This window comes from Haplochromis burtoni, unplaced genomic scaffold (assembly GCF_018398535.1).
Source record: "Haplochromis burtoni strain Fernald_Lab_line unplaced genomic scaffold, NCSU_Asbu1 Contig_62, whole genome shotgun sequence".
NCBI lineage: Eukaryota > Metazoa > Chordata > Actinopteri > Cichliformes > Cichlidae > Haplochromis > Haplochromis burtoni.
The window spans coordinates 1,247,164-1,266,200 of record NW_024582423.1 but is presented as its reverse complement, the minus strand read 5'-3'; the positions used below and the strand labels follow the sequence as shown (position 1 = coordinate 1,266,200).

Genomic DNA, 19,037 nt, shown 5'->3' with positions numbered 1-19,037 from the left:
TGTGAGTGTGTGTGTGTGTGTGTGTGTGTGTGTGTGTGTGTGTGTGTGTGTGTTCTGTACTGCATGTGCAAGTGCAGCTGAGTCGATGTGGTAATTCCAGTGAATGGATTCAGTGTGAGAGAGTGAGCACAGTAATCTTTCTCTGGTCCCTGGAGAGCCATAACCCTACTGGCCCAGTGGAGTCGGGATATGAACTAAGAGTAATGCGTGCGGGACATAAGAGATCCTTTGTGCACATCGTAGTTGGAGTGCAGGCGATCTGCACTCTCGCTGATCTATGTCTATTGAATCCTCTTCGCTGTCACTGTGGCTACACATTAGGTGTAATGCTGGCCTGCTTTTCATTAATTGCCACATGGATGGCTGGCCGGAGACACATTCATTGTGCGGGGCAGTATATTGGCATTTTTATGGCCATGATTTTGTTTTGCTGCCATTTCAATTTATTTTTTTAAGGAAGTACTGCCTTTTCATGATTGTCCTTCTTCAGAAAGCTTCAAAATGATGAGATCCACACAATGGGAGTGCTTGAAGAGGCTACAACCATCACCTTTTTTGTTTTTGACATTTCAAAGCATATGAAAGGTTTAGCCTACCGCTAGTACTTTGAGGCTACATTTTAGCTCTTGCAAGGTGTGCTTTTTATGTAACCGTTTACATTTCAAATGATACTAAAAATCATAGTTAATTTTACCTCATTGACCTGAGAAATGGCTTTTGCAGGACAGTCAGTCTTATGTACGCTAATTTAGAGTTGATTTTCTTACAATAGCATTTAGATGTCTGAACCCACTGTGTCCTGTATTTGCACTGTAATCCACACTGGTTAAACAGTAGCTGAAGATCTGGTGGTGGAGCAGGTCGTCTGCTGGTCGGTAGATTGATCCTCGACTCCTCCAGTCCACATGCTGAAGTATCCTTGGCCGAGATGCTAAACCCCGAGTTGCCCTCTAGCCACCAGAGTGTGTTAGCTGTGTGAATGTGTGCGTGCACAACAATGTGTGTGTGAACAACAATTAGAAAGGGTTTTCAGTGCTCATTTACAAAGTGTGTTTCTGTCTGCTGCAGGTCTGTAACCACAGCATCCTCAGAGGCTGATCAGTGTGATTGTTCTCCACTACAACCGTCCCATCAGCCACCAAAAATAAGCCGGCGTTTCACTCAGCCTCAGCTAAGCTCCCTGCCACACACTGCTGACCACAGCTCTTGTATCATGTAACCCAGATTTATCAAGACGTGTCAAGAGTTTTTGAGAGTTGTTCCTATTCACCACTTCCTCTGGGATTTTTTAAAAGTCCCCTCTATCCGAAACCTCGGAGTCACCAGGGATAATCCTGCAAATCCTACCTGCAGCTGCACATTCATGAGACACATCAAGAATTTTAAAAATCATTTTTAGCTCAATTGATTGTATTTCATGTTTTTTCAATGCCATTTTACAGGCAGTGTCGGAAAATAACCAAACTTTGTATGAATGTCAATTTACTCATTTCTCACTGGCCCTAACTAAAGGCATTTTTAAATATTCTAAAACACCCAACTTAAGCAACAATTAACAAAAGATTCAGGAGAGTACTGGGTATATGATGAACCACACTTTGTGTAGTAGTGGTGTCTTGAAAAGGGAAATATCAAACCCTCGTGGCCATGTGTGCACGCTTTTAGTTAGTTTTTTATGCTCTATTTAGTACATGCATCTTTGCTTTGCCATCACCATAGCATTTTTTAAATGACGAGGGAAGCACAGCTGTCTTTGCTTCCAGGTGTCATGTGTGGATGATCTCCGCTGATAAAACAGGATTTGTGACAGATTTCCTTCCTTTTTTCATACAGGTTGCTACTTCATACACATCAGCTCCAGCCATGACAGATTGGATTTTTAATAGTGGTGTTATGATGAAATGAAAGTAGACAAGCAAAAGAAAAAAAGGCCAGTAACATTTTAGCAGCAGTGGTGAGAGCTGAATGGATTACCGCAGCATCCAAAATGAACTTGTGTATCTCTCTTATTTCCCGAGCTGTATTATACACATTATACCAAGTGCTTTATTACCTTGACTTTGCATTTCTTCTCCGATTAATTTGAGCTGTCCTCCTCCAGTTTACTATGCAGGATGTCTGGTCAGACTTCACCCTGCTGCGGTCGGCGTCAGCTGTATTTCATTGCCAAAAAGAATCACGCTGTAGTTATGCTGTAGTGTTTACCTACAGCTGTAGTTAAGAAGAACGTCTGTTTTGATTACCTGGCATCAAATAAATTGAATTTTAAAAAAATATATCCTGTGCATAATCACACCTGTGTACCCACACTCAACAGAGGGGGCGCTGTTTGCTTTTGAATTATTGCATTTATCTTTGATCCTTGTCTCTTACTGCAGTACCAGTGTAGTAATATCATGTGTGAGTTAACAAGGCTTTGACAATTTTGACTAATGGATTCTGTTTAAAGTGTGTTTGTTGCTTTTTGGGTGTTTTATGGGAGAGCATTTTCCTATATTCATGCTTTTTTGATGCCCAGATTCAGAACTTTGGCATGATGTTTGTAAAGTGTGACTGTAGCCTCTTCGCAACGAGAAAGAGTAACGCAAATGTCTGTTTGTGATAAATGCTTTGTCACAGGAGTGGAGCTGGTTATAAACACTACATTTGTGATATTTCATTTTTGTAAATAAAGTATCACCCTTTGTTGCACTTTTGTTTTTTGGGTTTACAATCAAGTCACGCCTCTTATGGGAAAGCAAAGGCTGTAAACTATGTAAATGACCTCATTTCCTGAGAGCAGTTAACCCTGACAGGGTATCTATTGTCTTATCTGTATACCAAGTTACTTTTTTTATTACTCTAATGACTTATAAAAATATTATAAGTAAACTATATTCTCACTTATATTTGTATATATATACTTTTGTGTTGATCACATTAAAATAAATGTCAGATCATGTCAAATTTAGCCTGTCCAAGTAACACAAGCTTTACATTAGTGTCTGCGTGTGTTATTGCATTTAGTTACTGTAATAAAACTGTGGTTACTTTGGGTCAGAAGAGCAAAATGACAGCTAAAACTGAGGAAATATTAAACCTGCGCTTCAGACTGAGAATCACAGTCAGGATTCTTTCTTTTTTCACTTTGTGTTGATGCAGCAGTTGGACTCAGATACAGATTTAAGTCCAGAATAAACAACAACAACAACAAAAACAAAACAAAAAAAACAGATAATATCAGTAACAGCAGAGACCAAAATATGTTTTTCAGAATAAAAGACTTGGACCCACCTCTGTCACTTTGACACTCAGATAAGAACAATCACATTTTTTGACTGTTCGTGTACGTGACTGATGTGAGGCTGAGCATGTAGGAGTTGGGTATTTTGTACTGGCACACTGAGGTGTGAGAGGAGCTGGTCGGACTGGTTAGCAACGCAGCGAACAAGCTCCAATTGAAAAATGAAATTTGGTGGTCAGAGAAGGAATTCTCTCACCCACACATGGAGTCTGAACTTGTGTGCCAGACCAAAACACATCTTTCTTAACACTTGCAAGAACAACTACCTTTTTTTCAGACTTTTCTTTGAAGCAAAATGTGATTGTCTTAGCGGCGTTCCCATGCTTTTGTTCGGACACAGTCATCAGACCTTATATCCTGTCAGCTGGATAAACCACAGCCAGCTTCAAGTCACTGAGCCTAAATGGTGACCAAGCTGTTCTGCTGGTATTGATTTGAAGTTGAAATGGGTTGCAGAGGTCATTGTCTTCAATTAAGCCCCACCACACTAGTAAATCACACTAGAATTGACCTTTGACCTTCTTTAGCTTTTGTGCCTTTGCTTTGGCCCCTTTAACCAGCTACCACATCAGCATAACTCAAGACCCAAATTGTCTACATTTAAGTTTGATTTTTCACATTACAAAAGACAAAAAAGACATGTCTGATAAATAATTAATAATAATTTAATGTGCACGGTAATGTTTTTTTATATCATACACCTTGATATTTTTACAGTGTGGTTAAAAAGTAAGTATGAGTACAAAGCAAAGTCAAAGACCTGGATTTGAGCCAACTGCAAGCCAAAATGTAATTAAAGCAAACAAACTGTAGACGATTAAAACACTTTACAGCACGTCAGCACTGTCTGCTTACCTTTTATTGTTCACACCCCCACCCCCACTTTTAAAAAGTCTACCTTTCTAGTTTGTTGGAAACCGTATACGTTAGAATGCGTGTCATATGATCACGCATTCTCTTCTCTGGCCTTTTTGTAACGATCACGGAAAATCTCCTTGTTCTGGGAAATTATACTCAAACGTAAATTCAGAAAATTCACACTGCCTTTTAATTTTAGCGTCTACTTTAGGGGCGAAGGCTCTGTGATCTTAGTGTTTTATGGTATATAGAGTTTACTAAAGCATTTCGACAGCATTATGCAAGTCACACAAGGATTTAGAAGAGCTTTATTTTGAAATACGCATAACTGAAAACGACCCAGCTGTTCAAAGGTGGAGTGCAGGAATAACTTAAGGTTACTTTCTGTGACATAAGTAACTGTGTAACAAGCCAGAGATATCGATTTTTTACAGTAACTTTTTAAAGACTCTGCGTCAGTTCGACCTTTTAATGTTTTTTGTCGGGCCTTTTCCGATCATGCGAAACAGCTCAGCAGTTAAACGTATTGCAAACTAGTTTGAAATTTATTACAGCATGCATATGTGCTGAGAGAGTTTTATGCCTGTACGTGTGTCTCTGTGTGTGCCTGTGTAGCCTATAGCCTGCAGGAAGTGCATCAGATGTGGTGCGGCCCGAGGCGAAGGACAGAGAAAGCCCTGCGGTGTTTGCGCAGCAGCAATCGGATCTTATCGTCGTCAGAGTCGGGGTCTAGAGGCTTGTTGTACTCCTCGTCCTCCACCTCATTCTCCGAGGCCTCTCCGGCCGGCCCCGAGTGGTTGGTCTGTGTGGAGCTGGGCTCAGAGGCGCTCTTCTTCCTCCACTTGGTGCGCCGGTTCTGAAACCAAACCTGAAAACACACAACGCACGGGGGAGTTGTCATCTAACTCCTGTAGACTGGAGCCCTGCAGCTTATCGAGTATTCTTTTAAGCATTGTGTTACGTGAAAAGGTATGGAAAAATAATCTGTGTCCCCATTTCTGCTTGAGGGTGAGTATGTGCTGGTATATGCTCTGCAGATTTCTATCGCTGCACTTGAATTTACACACGACATGTATGCTTTTTTGTGTGGCAGCTTTCAAAACAAGTCAACACTACTGGGTATAAAAAACAAATATACCACAAGGAATATATATCAGTGGAACTGTCGAACACACACAAAAATAAAAATCTTATTTACACTCATCTCAAATGTAAGCAGATTCTGGCGACGTTACCTTGACTTGTGATTCAGTCATCCCCAGAGAATAAGCCAGTCTCGCTCTCTCTGGCCCTGCCAAATACTTTGTCTGCTCAAAAGTTTTCTCCAGAGCAAATATCTGATGTCCACTAAATGTCGGTCTGGTGTGTTTTTTCCTGCTGGACATCTCCCCAAAAGGACCACTGCCTGAAAAAAAAAATAAATAAAAACACATTACAGGAAACGGATATATGACACAGGACTGAATTTCTGCCTGAAATGCCACAGCATTTTGGCTCATTGCTCAGGGAAAAAAATGACCACATATATATTTCCCTCATAGACTGCATGTATTTGTTGTTTATACACTGAACCGAAGTAAAATGTCTCCATTTGTGAATTAAATGAAACATAATTTTTCAATCATCTACATAATTAAATGAAATCTTTTGAATGAATATTTGACATGTTTATTAAATAAATTGTTTTTAAAAGATCTGTTTGTATTTTCCTTTAGTCTGCACAACTTCTAATTAACAACAAATTGTTACATTTTAATAAATGGATTTTCAAGGTTTTAATACAAAAAGAGAGAACAAGTTTTAGTCATATCAAAAATCTAACCTCGAGTCTGAACTCAATAGATAACAAGTTTATAACAGATCTGATTCTGAAATTTGTGTATTTACTGGATAATGTTTCCATTTTTAAAGTGGAAGATCAGAGTGCGATGACAGTGCTGAGGAGCTGCTGCTGCTGCTGAGCCCGCTCTGCAGTATTTAGACTCACTGTTGGTGCACTGCTGCCTCCCTCCTCTCCACTCACAGCTGCTTTCTGCCCAGCAGTTTACACTGCGACTCTTCATCGGGCACTCAGCGCCGGGTTTGGAGAAGCCGCCCAGTGAGGAATTGTAGTCTCGATTGTAGTACATGGAAGTGCTGGTGACAGAGGGGCTGAACCCCCCCATGCTGGAGTATCCGGGCAGCAGGGTGGCGGTGCCCGAGGAGCCCACCCCAACCATGGAGCGGCTCAGGATGTCACTGATGCCATGAGGCGTCCCTGGCTGCAGCTGGCTGTTCAGGCCCGGGCTGAGCTTGTAGAAGGAGTTGGGCATTGAGTACTGGCACACTGGTGCCTTGATGTCTGAGGGGAACTGGTTGAGGCTGTTGTTAAACAGGAAAGACCCCTGGATGTTTGGATCCATGGGAAGTCTGGTAACTCTTCCTCTAGGTCTTATCAACACATCCAATGAGATCCAAGTAGAAAAAGATATTTGGTGGCCAAAGAAGGAGCTCTCTCACCAGCAGATGAGGTCGGAGTTTGGTACCACACCCTCCGTCTCCAGATAGTCAAACAATTAGGAACACGAGCAGCAAAGTCTGATCTTTGTCAAAGTTGCCACCACATCCGAAAAATAAACTTCACTCGCAGATTTGATTTCTTCTTATCCACAGCTTGGCATGTGATAGCTCCATATCTGAAGTCTCCTGCGAGTCCTCTGGACACAGATTTTAGTGTTCTCCGAAAGACATATGCCTCCCGCTGGCTCCCTCCTCAGAAATCATAAATAAGCAGTATCTGGAAATGGAGTGGCACCTTGATAAAGATAGGCCACATTAGAATGCAGCTTGGGATTGGCCTGGGTCTCGCAGCATTAATGCCATTCTATTGGCTCCTCGGTGAAAGCCAAGCCTTTTATTGGAAGGCAGCAGATTAATAGCGTTTTGAACAGGTGGAGTGGGAACAAGTTGATTTTTTGATGGCCTGCCATGTGTGAGTGCAGCTGGAGTGAAGAGGAGGAGTGGAGGAAGGGTTCCCCTGTTTCCTAGTTTGATAGCAGAACAGTCCAGTTTTGTATATAGAAAATGTTAAATGTTTGTTGTATATTATATAATTATAAAATGAAAAACTAAACATAAAGACTTTACAGATAGACATTCTTAAATATGTGATGTGTGAGGATTTGGTCATTATTTATTTTCCTCTTTCCTATTCCTGTTTATAAATCTATTTACCTCCACCGAGGCATTATCAGAAAGGTGATCAATCTAAGCACCACCCTTAGTCAAATATATACTCACTGGCCACTTCATTAAGTACACCTCTACAACTGCTGGTTAATACAAATATCTAACAGCCAGTTACCAGGCAGCAACTCAGTGAACTGAAGCATGTAGATGCGAGCAAGACAACTTGTTCAAAGCAAGTATCGAAATGGAGAAGGAAGATGATTTACATGAGTTCTAAGGCTTTTGAGGCTGGTTCTGAGGGAGTCTCTTCCTGTAAAAATGCCATTTTCCTTCCCACAGTCACCGAGTGCTTGCTCATAAGTAGGTTGTTTTATTGTTGGGGTTTTCTCTGTATTATCGTGAGGTCTTTATAAAGCACCTAGAGGCAACTGTTTTTGTGATTTGGTGCCATAGAAATGAAACGGGATTGAACTGAATTGCCATTATAAGATTCTGCAGAGACATTTGGAGGGTAGGGTCAGAATTTGGCATGAAAACAAAATGAAACCATGGATCCATCCTGGCTTCTTGTTGTTGGTAGGATATTTTCTTGGTTTTGAACCCCTTAGTGCCAAGTGACATGATTTAAACTCCACAGCCTACCTGAGTGTTGTTATTCACAACATTTGTTCCTTTATAACCACAGTACACACATGTTCTGGTGGGTGTCACAGAGCTCAAATAATCTCAAACTGGTTTCTTGAACATGAAAATGAGTTCACTGTACTCACTTGGCCCCCGTAGTCACCAGATCTCATTTTAATAGAACGCCTTTGACATGTGGTGGAACAGGAGCTTTGCATCAAGGATGCACAGAAACTATGTTGCTGCAGATTTGACAGTGTGGGCCAAAATGTCTGAAGAACATTTTTAGCACCTTGTTGAATTAGGACACTGAGAATTAAGGGAGGAAAAAATGCAGTAAAGTTGCTCCTGTGGCCCAGCATCTTACAGAGGTTTACTTTAATTTGTCGCACATCTATATCTTTAATCTCTTTAAACAAAATGTGTCTTACACAGAGTTGTCAGGCAAAGGACATTGGTTAAATTAAATGCCATATTCACTGGCAAAATCTCATTTCTTATTTTATTTATCAGTGTAATAATGTGCCATGTAATCCACTCTGTTTTTGCACATTAACAAACTATTCAGGAGGACAGGCAACTGTGTCATTTAACTATGTGGCATAAAAACCCCCATCAGATTTTATAATCATGCAAATGAATTGTTGTGATTTATATTAGAGTTATTCTGTGGACTTGTTTCTGGGAAACAGCAGCAGCACAGTGGCTGCTTTGAAAAGAGTTAATGACTCAGGCAGACCTTGGTTTCTGTGTTGCAATGGCTTTAGCACAATTTCCTCACCCATTATCATGTAGGTTAAACATGTCCTGTGGGAGGACTATTTCCGGCCTCATATCTGGACTTTTCTTTTTTGTGTTTCTTGGAATTTCTTTAACTATTTGATTACAGTTTAATAATAAACCTTTATGTAAACTTACAGATATCAGGTTATGACTTTTATTATTTGTATTTTTTTGTTTTTTAAATAAAGTACTCAATGCTTTAACTGCATGACATATAGAAAGTATTGCATTCTTAACCCAATAGGCGCAAAAAACAAGTTGAATGACATAATTAGTGTACACAACACGCTCTTCTCATTTCACAATCAGTTTTACACGTTGGAACACATCGCTGCTTTTACGTGCAGTCTATCAGTGACGAAATGTTGGGATTTTCTTGGGAAAAGGGGGAGAGCTGGTAAATTTCCGAACGTCATGATCTCACAGCTGTTACAAGCTATAATTTTGTCCTGTCACGGGACCTGAGCAGCCAATCATAGCGCCTGTAGAGGGCGACACATCCGCTTTAGAGATTAATCACAACCAGCCAGAGATGTGTAATGAAGCGTCACGTGCTTTCATTGCAGGCATGTCTAGATTCTCCTTTAAGTTCACACTCACAGTCATTCCGGAAATAATATGTTGGATATGGTGAAAAATTTCCATGATGCAAATCTTAAAACAAGATAATATAATTGGTATTTAATGTGTTTAATGGGAAGGAGGCTGCACTGCATTTCTGATAGAAACAGCAGTGAGTGCAGCATGTTAAGTGAAGAAAACGATACTGAAAAATCTTTTTGAGACAGTGATACAGGACCAAACACATTCTTATTCGCCATGAACATTGTCTTTTGTCCTAAGCCACAAAATAATTACAGATAATGAAAATGAAACTAGTTGCACGTGAGCAGAATTCACACAAATCATAATGTGTCTGTGTGCTTTTTTGTTTGAACTTTTACTCCAAAGGTCAGTACCTAAAAAGAAATCACGAGACAAACAGTAATCTATGGGGGAAAAAAACAAAAAACTACCCTGGTCTTTTTCTTTCGGGGGGATTTTAGGTGAATTTCCAAAGTATGGCTCCTCCCTCACTCCCGTCCGTCCCACTTCTTTAACTTGTCATGCTGGAATTGTTTCTGTTTCCAAACCACATGTGCTCCAGACCAACACACAGACGCGATCACATCTTCTATTCAGACGCATATGAGAAATAATACTTATCTCTTCAGGATGGTGAAGGAGAGCAACAACACGAACTCCGGTAAGTCCTTATAGAGAATTTGATGCATAAAAAGCAACAAGAAAAAGTTGTAATTGATTTCACTAAATGAAAGAGCAATGCAAATTCAATTTCACATGTTAGTAGCATTTTTTTTTCTTTTTGTGTGTAAAAGATATTTTCTAAACTGTTTATTAAGAAATGTTTTATGGCTGTGGCACCACTGCAGATAAGAGAGGGAGAACAGAAAGTTTATATTTTACAGGAAATGGTCTGCTTGTTACTGATGAAGGTATACACAATAACTGTGTGAGTCACACCTGCAAGATAAATCTTTGAAACTGCAGACGAAGCTGACTGCAACTCACCTTTGACAGATAGATGAGGCAACTTGTAGAGTTCGCTTTAAGCTTAAGGTTACTAAGCGTGGATGAAACTTCATGTACTTGTCAAAAGTGAACACTCTTGAACTACTATATTAGTTACGTTAACATGATTTATAGTATAATTACTAATACATAGATCAAATATTAACAAATAAAATTTCACAAGAATGTTTTGTTAAAGTAAATGATCACACTCACACAGTTTGAATCTGACTGATGATAGATCATAGAACCTGTTAATTAACCATTAAATGCAAGTATATTGTTACAATAGTGATTTTCATTTACTAAACCATGTTCTGCCTGTAAAATAATTTGTTGTGTTTGTGTTTTTATTCTTTGTAGTTCTTCAGTCAGAAGTGTCACACAGATGCAGTTTGCTCTGTCTCGGTCCTCTGAACTTCCACCGTCAGGCTGTGGGAGAAAAGATCTGCCTGAGTCATGGAGATCGACTCGCAGAGAAGACTGAGGCCACGTTCAAGAATGGGCTGGTGTTCAGCAGCCGTCCAGTGAGAGTCCAGGAGAGGATTCGTCTGAGAGTGCAGAGGGATTCATTCATCTGGGATGGGGCTCTGCGTGTGGGCTTTACCACTGTGCCACCCTCAGCCAGATCTCTACCTTTGCCCTGCATGGCCATTCCCAACCTCACTGACAAACCTGGACACTGGGCTGCTCCACTGGATGAATCTGTTTGTGAAGCAGGTTCAGAGCTGGAGTTTTGGGTTTCTCGTGGTGGCAGCATATACGTAGCTGTCAACAACAGGCCGTGTAAGAAGCTAACAGGAGTGAACCTCAGCCAGCCTCTGTGGGCCATGATAGACATCTACGGGCAGACGTGCTCCATTTTGCTCCTAGGCAAGTTCACTAGAACCACAGTTATATTTGCCTTACAGCAGCTTTTCTTGGTGTCCAAAGGCACAGCATGCTCTGACAGTGATAAATGTCTGAATGCCTATTAAAACATTTTTTTCTCTTTGCTGCAGGTTCAGAGAAACGTGAGCTGTTTTGCACTAGAAGATCGTGTCCTCCACCTGAATCTCTCACTTCACTTGCTGGTTCAGTTTCTGATGTTTCAGACTTCACTGATGATGACTGCATCTCCTGTCTTGACACAGAAGTCCCAACAGGTAAAAAGAGTTCCTTTAAACATTGCTGATTTCAGTTGCACATTTCTGACCACAGAGTGTGGTCTCATTTCCTGATGTCACATTTTTCTAATTCAGGATCTCTCTCTTCTGCTCACAGATATAACCTGTGCGGTGTGCATGGTGAAAGAGGCCAGAATCACACTGCCGTGTGGCCACCGGTGTTTATGTAAACACTGCAACTCCAGAGTTTTTCAGGAGTTTGGCACCTGCCCGCTGTGTCGACACAAGATCAGAGCTCCATCGGCAGAGGAGCTGGTCTGAGCTCCGAGACAGTAGCCAGAAATCACCAAAGAGAAGTTACAGAGTGACTGTTACAGTGAAAATACTGCACTAAATGCAAAATCTGCTGCTATTTCTATATTATTTATAATGATAACTTTGTCTGTACAGCGTACTTTTCTACCTCGATGTAAATCTTAAAGCAGTGTTGTATTTTTGTCTAAAAATTGTAATGTGTTGATGGTAAAAAAGATAAACTCTGTTATGTTTTAAGGGTTAAAAAAACCCTCAAAAACAATATTTTTCAATGAAGCGTGTTTTGGAAAAGAAGCATCTGTCTACAGCTCATGTCTCTACAGTCAGGAATGAGCGGACGTGAAAATAAATGTTGGTTTTCAGATAAGAGCAGACTGTGTGGCTGATAATAGAAAAACTACACTCCCAAATCACTGATCAGGTCATGTTGTGGCCACCAAACATAACCATAGCGATCTTAATTTAACACAAACACATTTTTTACCTTTTAATTCACAAACATGTGTTTATATAATTCTTTAAATGTGAAAGTAAATGAACCTAGTTCCATCATTACTTGATTTTTACATATTTCAATATTTATAAAATGTTTCATCAAACTAAAAATAAATAATCAGAGTGAATTATTACATAAAAGTGGTCAAAATAAACTGAAACAGCAAAGATTTGTTTGCACTTTGTCCTTGAAGGCTAAAATTAACACAATCAGACATGTTTGTGCTGCCTTTGAGTTTGTGTTCAGTACTTAAAGTTGGTGTTTATGAGTTAAAAACTAACAATATTAAATCAATCTGTGAACAGAAAACGTAACAACAGTAAGACCTTTAGTGTGAGCAGAAATGGGCAGTAACGCATTTAAGGTAACGTGCTTTCAAGCAATGAGTAAAGCAAGGGATTACTATTGCAAAAAAAGTAATTAGATTACTGTTACTTTCCTGTAAGCACGCTGCGTTACTAAACCGTGATTTTGTTCGCGGGAGTGTCTCGTGACAATGACGTACGAGCGTGCGACGCCCGTGGCAACAACAGATGTGTGTTGATCAGCAATGGATAATATGAAGTGTGGGAGACAGTACGGCCATCCAGCGTTTAAAGCGTGGACGTACTGACCTTACTTTGAGTTTGATTCCGTAAAAAGTGACAAAAACATTAGCTTCCACTGTACACACTGCGTGGGAACAGGAATGTGAAATTCACAGAGAAACCCCGGCATCCCCCCACTGACATGACCGCTGCGGCACCAGGCAAACCTCCGCCTGCTCCACTCCTGCTAAACAGGTGAAAATAGACTCAAGAGTGACAGGACTTAGTGCCACTGAATCTTTGATTTTATTTATTTATTGCTGTGTTTTACTTGCATCTATTTGAAAGAGTGAATATAAACACAAAAAAATAATTTTATTTTATATGCTGGAATATGCAGAAAGTAGGTTAAAAAAATGTCTCCAAGTCAAAGACTTGCATGTATAATTTTTGCTTAATGCAATATGCATAAAGTTAAAAGATTAAAACTAATAAAACAATTTTTAAAAGAGACTTTTTCACTTGATTCAATTTTATATGATGGATTTTGCAGAATAAATAGAATTGGGATAAAATGTCTATTGCTTTATTTGATATTCAAGTTGTGTATCATGTTTTTAAAAAGTAACTAAGTAATAAAGTAAATAATTACTTTTGAAAAAAAGTAACCAGTAAAGTAACATGATTACTTTCAGTAGTCACTAATTAGTAACTAATTACTATTTTCAAGTAACTTGACCAACACTGGTCTTTAGGTTTCCTGATGTCTTCATTTAGCTGATATTGGCGCTCCAACACACCCAACTGTGAACACAAGTTAATTTAGATGACCATAAATGTTGGTATGTCCACTGTAACAAAGAGCTCAAAAAAGCCCCAAATTCAGGACTCCGAACTCTTGGAAAAATTCCAAATTCAAAAACTTTAAATCCAGACGATGGTCGTTTCAATCATTTTGTGGATTCAAACCATTCGGGAGGAGCAGAGGATGCCTGAAATCCAAAAAACTGGCAAAAGATCTACAACATGTATAAAATAGAAGAAAAGTTCAAACTTGAATTCAAAAGGGGAATAAAAGCAAATTAGAACGACAGCAGCAATACGTCACTACTGAAAGAACAACACAGGAAATAGGAGAAGCCACAGAGGTGGCACAGATGATTAAATAATTAAAATAATTTTCTCAAACCAAGGTGGAGAATCTGACGAAACTAACAAGGGTGCAAAGAACATTGGAATAAAAAAAATAAAAGAGGAAATGACTAATAATCAAATCACCAAATTATGTTATTGTTCACATCAGGTAATTTTCCAAACTTTGGTGCCTCCCTCTGTCCCTCCCCATTCCCTTTACTGGTGATGCTGGGCGTGTGTTCATACTTCACGTACTTCATCATTCAAAGGTAGTTAACACTCATGACTTGATGACTCTCAACCTCATCATCCATCAGGACTCGCATGACAAGATTTATTTGCAACTTCAAGATGGCAAGAGAAAGTAAGAACAAGAACTCTGGTAAGTCTTTACAGAGAATTTTATATCTCAGTTTGATAAAGGAATCATTATCAAGATGATGTTTGGTTGCAAAAATCAACTTACAGCAGCTCATTTCATTCTTTTACAGAAACATAATATAGAAACAAGACAATGCAAAAGCAAACATTGAAAAACAGCAAAGTGCCATAAAGCAAGTGATTAGCAAATGAGTTCAAAGACAGAGTGCTAATAATGAGCTGCACACTGAAGTTTCTTATAAAAAGAAACTAGAAGCTTTGTTTCTTTGGAAATTAAAATCTTTCCACTGATGATAAAACACAGAAAACAAATCAACACAGGCCATCTAGTGGACTGAGACGGCAACACAGACTTCACCAAACAAACACTGCAATCTCCAGCACTGAATTTCTCAGCTTGGATGAAGTCCAGACCAAACAAGCTTCTTTGTGAAACCACAGCAGTTTTCTGTTTACATGTTTATCTATTTCTAGACTATTAAGAGGAAACTTTGGCTTTAAATGTATTATTAAATATGAAGCAATAACTTTGATATGTAGCTTCTTTTAATTAAGTAAATGTGATATGTCTTGAATAAATCTTAGGACACAGACATGGTTTCATTAATTTCCATTTCCTATCTTTGTAGTTCTTCAGTCAGAGGTGTCACACAGATGCAGCTCACGCTGTCTCGGTCCTCTGACCTTCCACAATCAGGCTGTGGGAGAAAAGGTCCGCTTGAGTCATGGAGGTCGACTCGCAGAGAAGACTGAGAACACCTTCAAGAATGGGCTGGTGTTCAGCAACCGGCCAGTGAAGATCCAGGAGAAGATTCATCTGAGAGTGCAGAGGGATTCGACCAACTGGGAGGGAGCTCTGCGTGTGGGCTTTACCACAGTGCCACCCTCAAGCAGATCTCTACCTCTGCCCTGCTTGGCCATCCCCAACCTCACTGACAAGCCTGGACACTGGGCTGTGCCTGTAAATGAATCCTACTGCCAAGCAGGTTCAGAGCTGAAGTTTTGGGTTTCTGATGGTGGCAGCATATACGTAGCTGTCAGCAACAGGCGGTATAAGTGGCTGACAGGAGTGGACCTCAGCCAGCCTCTGTGGGCCATGATAGACGTCTACGGCCAGACGCGCTCCATTTTACTCCTAGGCAAGTTCAACTACAGTTATATTTGCCTTACAGCAGGTTTTTCCTGTTCTGTGAAGGCACAGCAATTCCCATGTTCTGGCAGCGATAAATTTTGTCTGAATGACTTTTAAAATATTATTTTCTCTGTGCTGCAGGCTCAGAGAAAAAAGATCTATTTTGTACCAAAAGATCCTGTCCTGCACCTGAACCGCTCACCTCACCTGATGCTTACAGCCACTTTGGTTCAGTTTCAGACTTCAGTTGTGATGACTGCATCTCCTGTCTTGACATGAAAATGCCAGGAGGTGAAAACAGTCCCTTCAAAAGTCGCTATCTGATTTCAGTTGCACATTTCACACAGAGTGTGGTCTCATTTCCTGATGTCACATTTTTCTAATTCAGGATCTCTCTCTTCTGCTCACAGATATAACCTGTGCGGTGTGCATGGTGAAAGAGGCCAGAATCACACTGCCGTGTGGCCACCGGTGTTTATGTAAACACTGCAACTCCAGAGTTTTTCAGGAGTTTGGCACCTGCCCGCTGTGTCGACACAAGATCAGAGCTCCATCGGCAGAGGAGCTGGTCTGAGCTCCGAGACAGAAGCCAGAAATCACCAAAGAGAAGTTACAGAGTGACTGTAACAGTGAAAATACTGCACTAAATGCAAAATCTGCTGCTATTTCTATATTATTTATAATGATAACTTTGTCTGTACAGCGTACTTTTCTACCTCGATGTAAATCTTAAAGCAGTGTTGTATTTTTGTCTAAAAATTGTAATGTGTTGATGGTAAAAAAGATAAACTCTGTTATGTTTTAAGGGTTAAAAAAACCCTCAAAAACAATATTTTTCAATGAAGCGTGTTTTGGAAAAGAAGCATCTGTCTACAGCTCATGTCTCTACAGTCAGGAATGAGCGGACGTGAAAATAAATGTTGGTTTTCAGATAAGAGCAGACTGTGTGGCTGATTGTAAGAACAGAAATGTGCTACAATGTGTTCATTTCCAAATGTTTGCACGTAGGAAGAATAATGATGCAAATATGCATAAAAAAATTACACTCTCAAATCACTGATCAGGTCATGTTGTTGTCACCAAAACATTACCCTTTATCCTTTAACATTTTTACCCTTTAATCCACAAACATACGTTTATATGAAATCCACTTGTCCACTCCGGTGCTATGTGCGCTGGTGTGTTGACCTCCTAACTATAATAAGAACTTTATACAAGACTTTTCTGAATTCTTGGCTGGTGTTCTACCAAAATATGACAGTGTTTTAATCGTAGTGGATTTTAATATTCATATTTGCTGTTTAGATACCCCACTGACCAATGATTTTTTTAAACCTTATAGACTCCTTTAATCTTGTCCAGTCAGTCAAAGGCCCAAGTCACGAACGCGGTCATACCCTGGATCTCATACTCTCCTACGGCCTATCAGTCACTGACACTGAAATCTGTAATATACATTTTTCGGACCACATGCCTGTCCTATTTGAGTTTCCCTTTTCAGGTCAGCCTGGTAGATCTGTTGTGCCCAAGCTCCGATCTTGCACGATTAATTCAAATACAGCAGATCGCTTTGCCCATTCCTACAAAAATCTAAATCCGGCATTACCTACTGACAGTACCACTCATTCGACCACTGATAGTCTGCTTTCCTTGTTCAGCTCAGCTTGTCTGGAAATACTGGATTCCATTGCTCCTTGTACCACTAGGTATCTAAAACCTAAAACCCAACCGTGGTTAAATAATGACACCAGGGAATGCAGACGGGCATTTAGAAAAGCGGAAAGAAAATGGAAAAAATACCATCTCCAAGTGTCGTTTGAGGCACTTAGAGAATCCCTGTCAAGTTACCAGAAAGTTGTAAGAGCAGCTAAAATAAAATACTTTTCCAAGATCGTGTCCAACAACTGTCATAAACCTCGGATTTAATTTGGTATTATAAACTCAGTTCTTAATCCTCCCACTGCTGATCCTCATATAGCAGTGAACATAAGTTGGAATCTAATGAAATTCTTCATTAATAAAATTGTAGATATTAGATCCCACATTATTCCTCCCATTTCTGACCCAGGTGTTTATACTCCAACCTTGGCTGTTTTTGATCACTTCGAGCCAGTATCCCTTTCATTACTTAATGAAGTTGTCAGAAACTTGAGACCTTCAAAATGTACCCTGGATATCATTCCACCTAGGTTACTGAAAGATGTTTTTGACACTGCTGGTACATGTCTGCTTTCTATTGTCAATAGCAGTCTTCAGTCTGGGTCTGTTCCCTCTGATTCTAAACATGCTGTGGTGGAACCCATCCTTAAAAAGCAGAATCTGGACTTAACAGTTCAATCAAATTACCGCCCAATCTCTAAATTGTCCTTTTTGTCAAAAGTGCTGGAGAAAATTGTCCTTCTGCAGCTCCAGACCTTCTTAGAATAACATTGGCATAGCACTGAAACCGCTCTTTTAAAAGTTTCTAATGACCTTTTAACTTTTACCGACTCTGGAGATTCTGCTATTTTAATATTATTAGACCTCAGTGCTGCTTTCGACACAGTAGATCACAGGATTCTTATCTCTCGACTGGAACAATGTGCCGGAATTAAAGGGCTTACTTTGGAATGGTTTAAATCCTACTTATCTAATCGTACTTTCTCTGTTAGATTCAGAGACACATTGTCTCCAAAGACAACCCTTTTTGTGGGGTCCCCCAGGGCTCTATCCTTCGTCCAATCCTTTTTTCTCCCGTTGGAATCTATTTTTAAAAAACATGGAATTTCTTTTCACTGTTATGCAGATGATTCTCAGATTTACCTTCCACTAAATGAAAATCTGTCAATCCTCTGAAGGGACTGTTTGATTGTCTAGAAGATGTCAAAGCATGGATGCCTTTAAATTTTCTAAATCTAAATGAATAGAAAACTGAGGTCATTGTCTTTGGTCCTTCTGACCATTATGACCTTGGCCCCTGAGAAAATTATAAAAAAATCATTTGCAAGAAATTTAGGGGTGATTTTGACAGCAATTTAAATAATGTAGTCAAAACCAGTTTCTTTCATCTTCGCCTAATTACAAAAGTTAAGCCCTTTCTCTGTTTCAGAGATTTTGAGAAAGCGATCCATGCCTTCATCTCATCTCGCCTCGACTTCTGTAATAGTCTCTACTCTGGTTCACCTCTTCATCAATCGGTTGACTGCAGCTAGTTTAAAACGCTGCAGCACGGCTCCTAACTGACACACGCAAGCGAGATCATATATCTCCTATACTTCCATCACTACACTGGCTGCCAGTCAGCTTTCGAACTGACTTTAAGATCTTAATACTTGTTTTTAAGTCGTTGCATGGACTAGCCCCTACACATCTTGCTGATCTCCTAACCTGGTACTCTCCCCCAAGATCCTTGAAGTCTGCAGACCAAATGCTTTTTGTTATCCCTACATTAAAACATAGAGGAGACCGGGCATTTGCTGTGACTGCCCCCAAACTTTGGAATACATTGCCTTTGCATATCAGATCCTCCCCAACACTGGATACTTTTAAAAGTCGTCTAAAGACCCATTTTTAATCTCTGGCTTTTGGTTCATCATGAGTTTGTTACTATTATTCTTTTTAGTCAGATGTCTATTCATATTAATGTACAGAATTCACCTGCTTGCTGCTACTACTGCAC

The 19,037-nt window shown here is 39.8% G+C and overlaps 4 protein-coding genes across 4 annotated transcripts in view; 3 read left to right on the top strand and 1 right to left on the bottom strand.

Annotated features, from left to right (window-relative positions):
* LOC102308882 (inositol polyphosphate-5-phosphatase A) overlaps positions 1 to 2,266 on the top strand; it is a 25,291-nt gene extending 23,025 nt beyond the window's left edge. The window contains exon 16 of the mRNA XM_014333709.2: positions 1,069 to 2,266. The gene's annotated coding sequence lies outside the window, so the exon portion shown is untranslated. The remainder of the gene's footprint in view (positions 1 to 1,068) is intronic.
* Positions 2,267 to 3,839: 1,573 nt separating this feature from the next.
* nkx6.3 (NK6 homeobox 3) lies at positions 3,840 to 6,897 on the bottom strand. The gene is made up of 3 exons (XM_005922702.2): positions 6,129 to 6,897; positions 5,377 to 5,546; positions 3,840 to 5,009 (listed from the first exon to the last, which is right to left on the bottom strand). Exons 1-3 carry the CDS (start codon positions 6,541 to 6,543, stop codon positions 4,779 to 4,781), a joined length of 816 nt encoding a protein of 271 aa, XP_005922764.1. The 5' UTR covers positions 6,544 to 6,897; the 3' UTR covers positions 3,840 to 4,778.
* A 2,914-nt stretch (positions 6,898 to 9,811) lies between these two features.
* Positions 9,812 to 12,947, top strand: LOC102308255 (E3 ubiquitin-protein ligase NEURL3). The gene is made up of 4 exons (XM_005922701.3): positions 9,812 to 9,962; positions 10,652 to 11,161; positions 11,290 to 11,433; positions 11,552 to 12,947. The coding sequence occupies exons 1-4, from the start codon at positions 9,905 to 9,907 to the stop codon at positions 11,713 to 11,715; spliced, it is 876 nt and encodes a 291-aa protein (XP_005922763.1). The 5' UTR covers positions 9,812 to 9,904; the 3' UTR covers positions 11,716 to 12,947.
* A 1,221-nt stretch (positions 12,948 to 14,168) lies between these two features.
* LOC102308256 (E3 ubiquitin-protein ligase NEURL3-like) lies at positions 14,169 to 16,334 on the top strand. Its single transcript, XM_014333668.2, has 4 exons — positions 14,169 to 14,248; positions 14,877 to 15,386; positions 15,521 to 15,670; positions 15,790 to 16,334. Exons 1-4 carry the CDS (start codon positions 14,191 to 14,193, stop codon positions 15,951 to 15,953), a joined length of 882 nt encoding a protein of 293 aa, XP_014189154.2. The 5' UTR covers positions 14,169 to 14,190; the 3' UTR covers positions 15,954 to 16,334.
* Positions 16,335 to 19,037: the final 2,703 nt, after the last annotated feature.

Coding starts and splice junctions, on each gene's coding strand:
- nkx6.3 (XM_005922702.2), bottom strand. CDS start 6,543: ATGGATCCAAACATCCAGGGGTCTTTCCTGTTTAACAACAGCCTCAAC. Junction 5,547..6,128: donor GAGGCAGCAGTGCACCAACA/GTGAGTCTAAAT, acceptor TTTTTTTTTCAG/GCAGTGGTCCTTTTGGGGAG. Junction 5,010..5,376: donor TGACTGAATCACAAGTCAAG/GTAACGTCGCCA, acceptor GTGTGTTTTCAG/GTTTGGTTTCAGAACCGGCG.
- LOC102308255 (XM_005922701.3), top strand. CDS start 9,905: ATGAGAAATAATACTTATCTCTTCAGGATGGTGAAGGAGAGCAACAAC. Junction 9,963..10,651: donor GAGCAACAACACGAACTCCG/GTAAGTCCTTAT, acceptor TATTCTTTGTAG/TTCTTCAGTCAGAAGTGTCA. Junction 11,162..11,289: donor GTGCTCCATTTTGCTCCTAG/GCAAGTTCACTA, acceptor TCTTTGCTGCAG/GTTCAGAGAAACGTGAGCTG.
- LOC102308256 (XM_014333668.2), top strand. CDS start 14,191: ATGACAAGATTTATTTGCAACTTCAAGATGGCAAGAGAAAGTAAGAAC. Junction 14,249..14,876: donor AAGTAAGAACAAGAACTCTG/GTAAGTCTTTAC, acceptor CTATCTTTGTAG/TTCTTCAGTCAGAGGTGTCA. Junction 15,671..15,789: donor TGACATGAAAATGCCAGGAG/GTGAAAACAGTC, acceptor TTCTGCTCACAG/ATATAACCTGTGCGGTGTGC.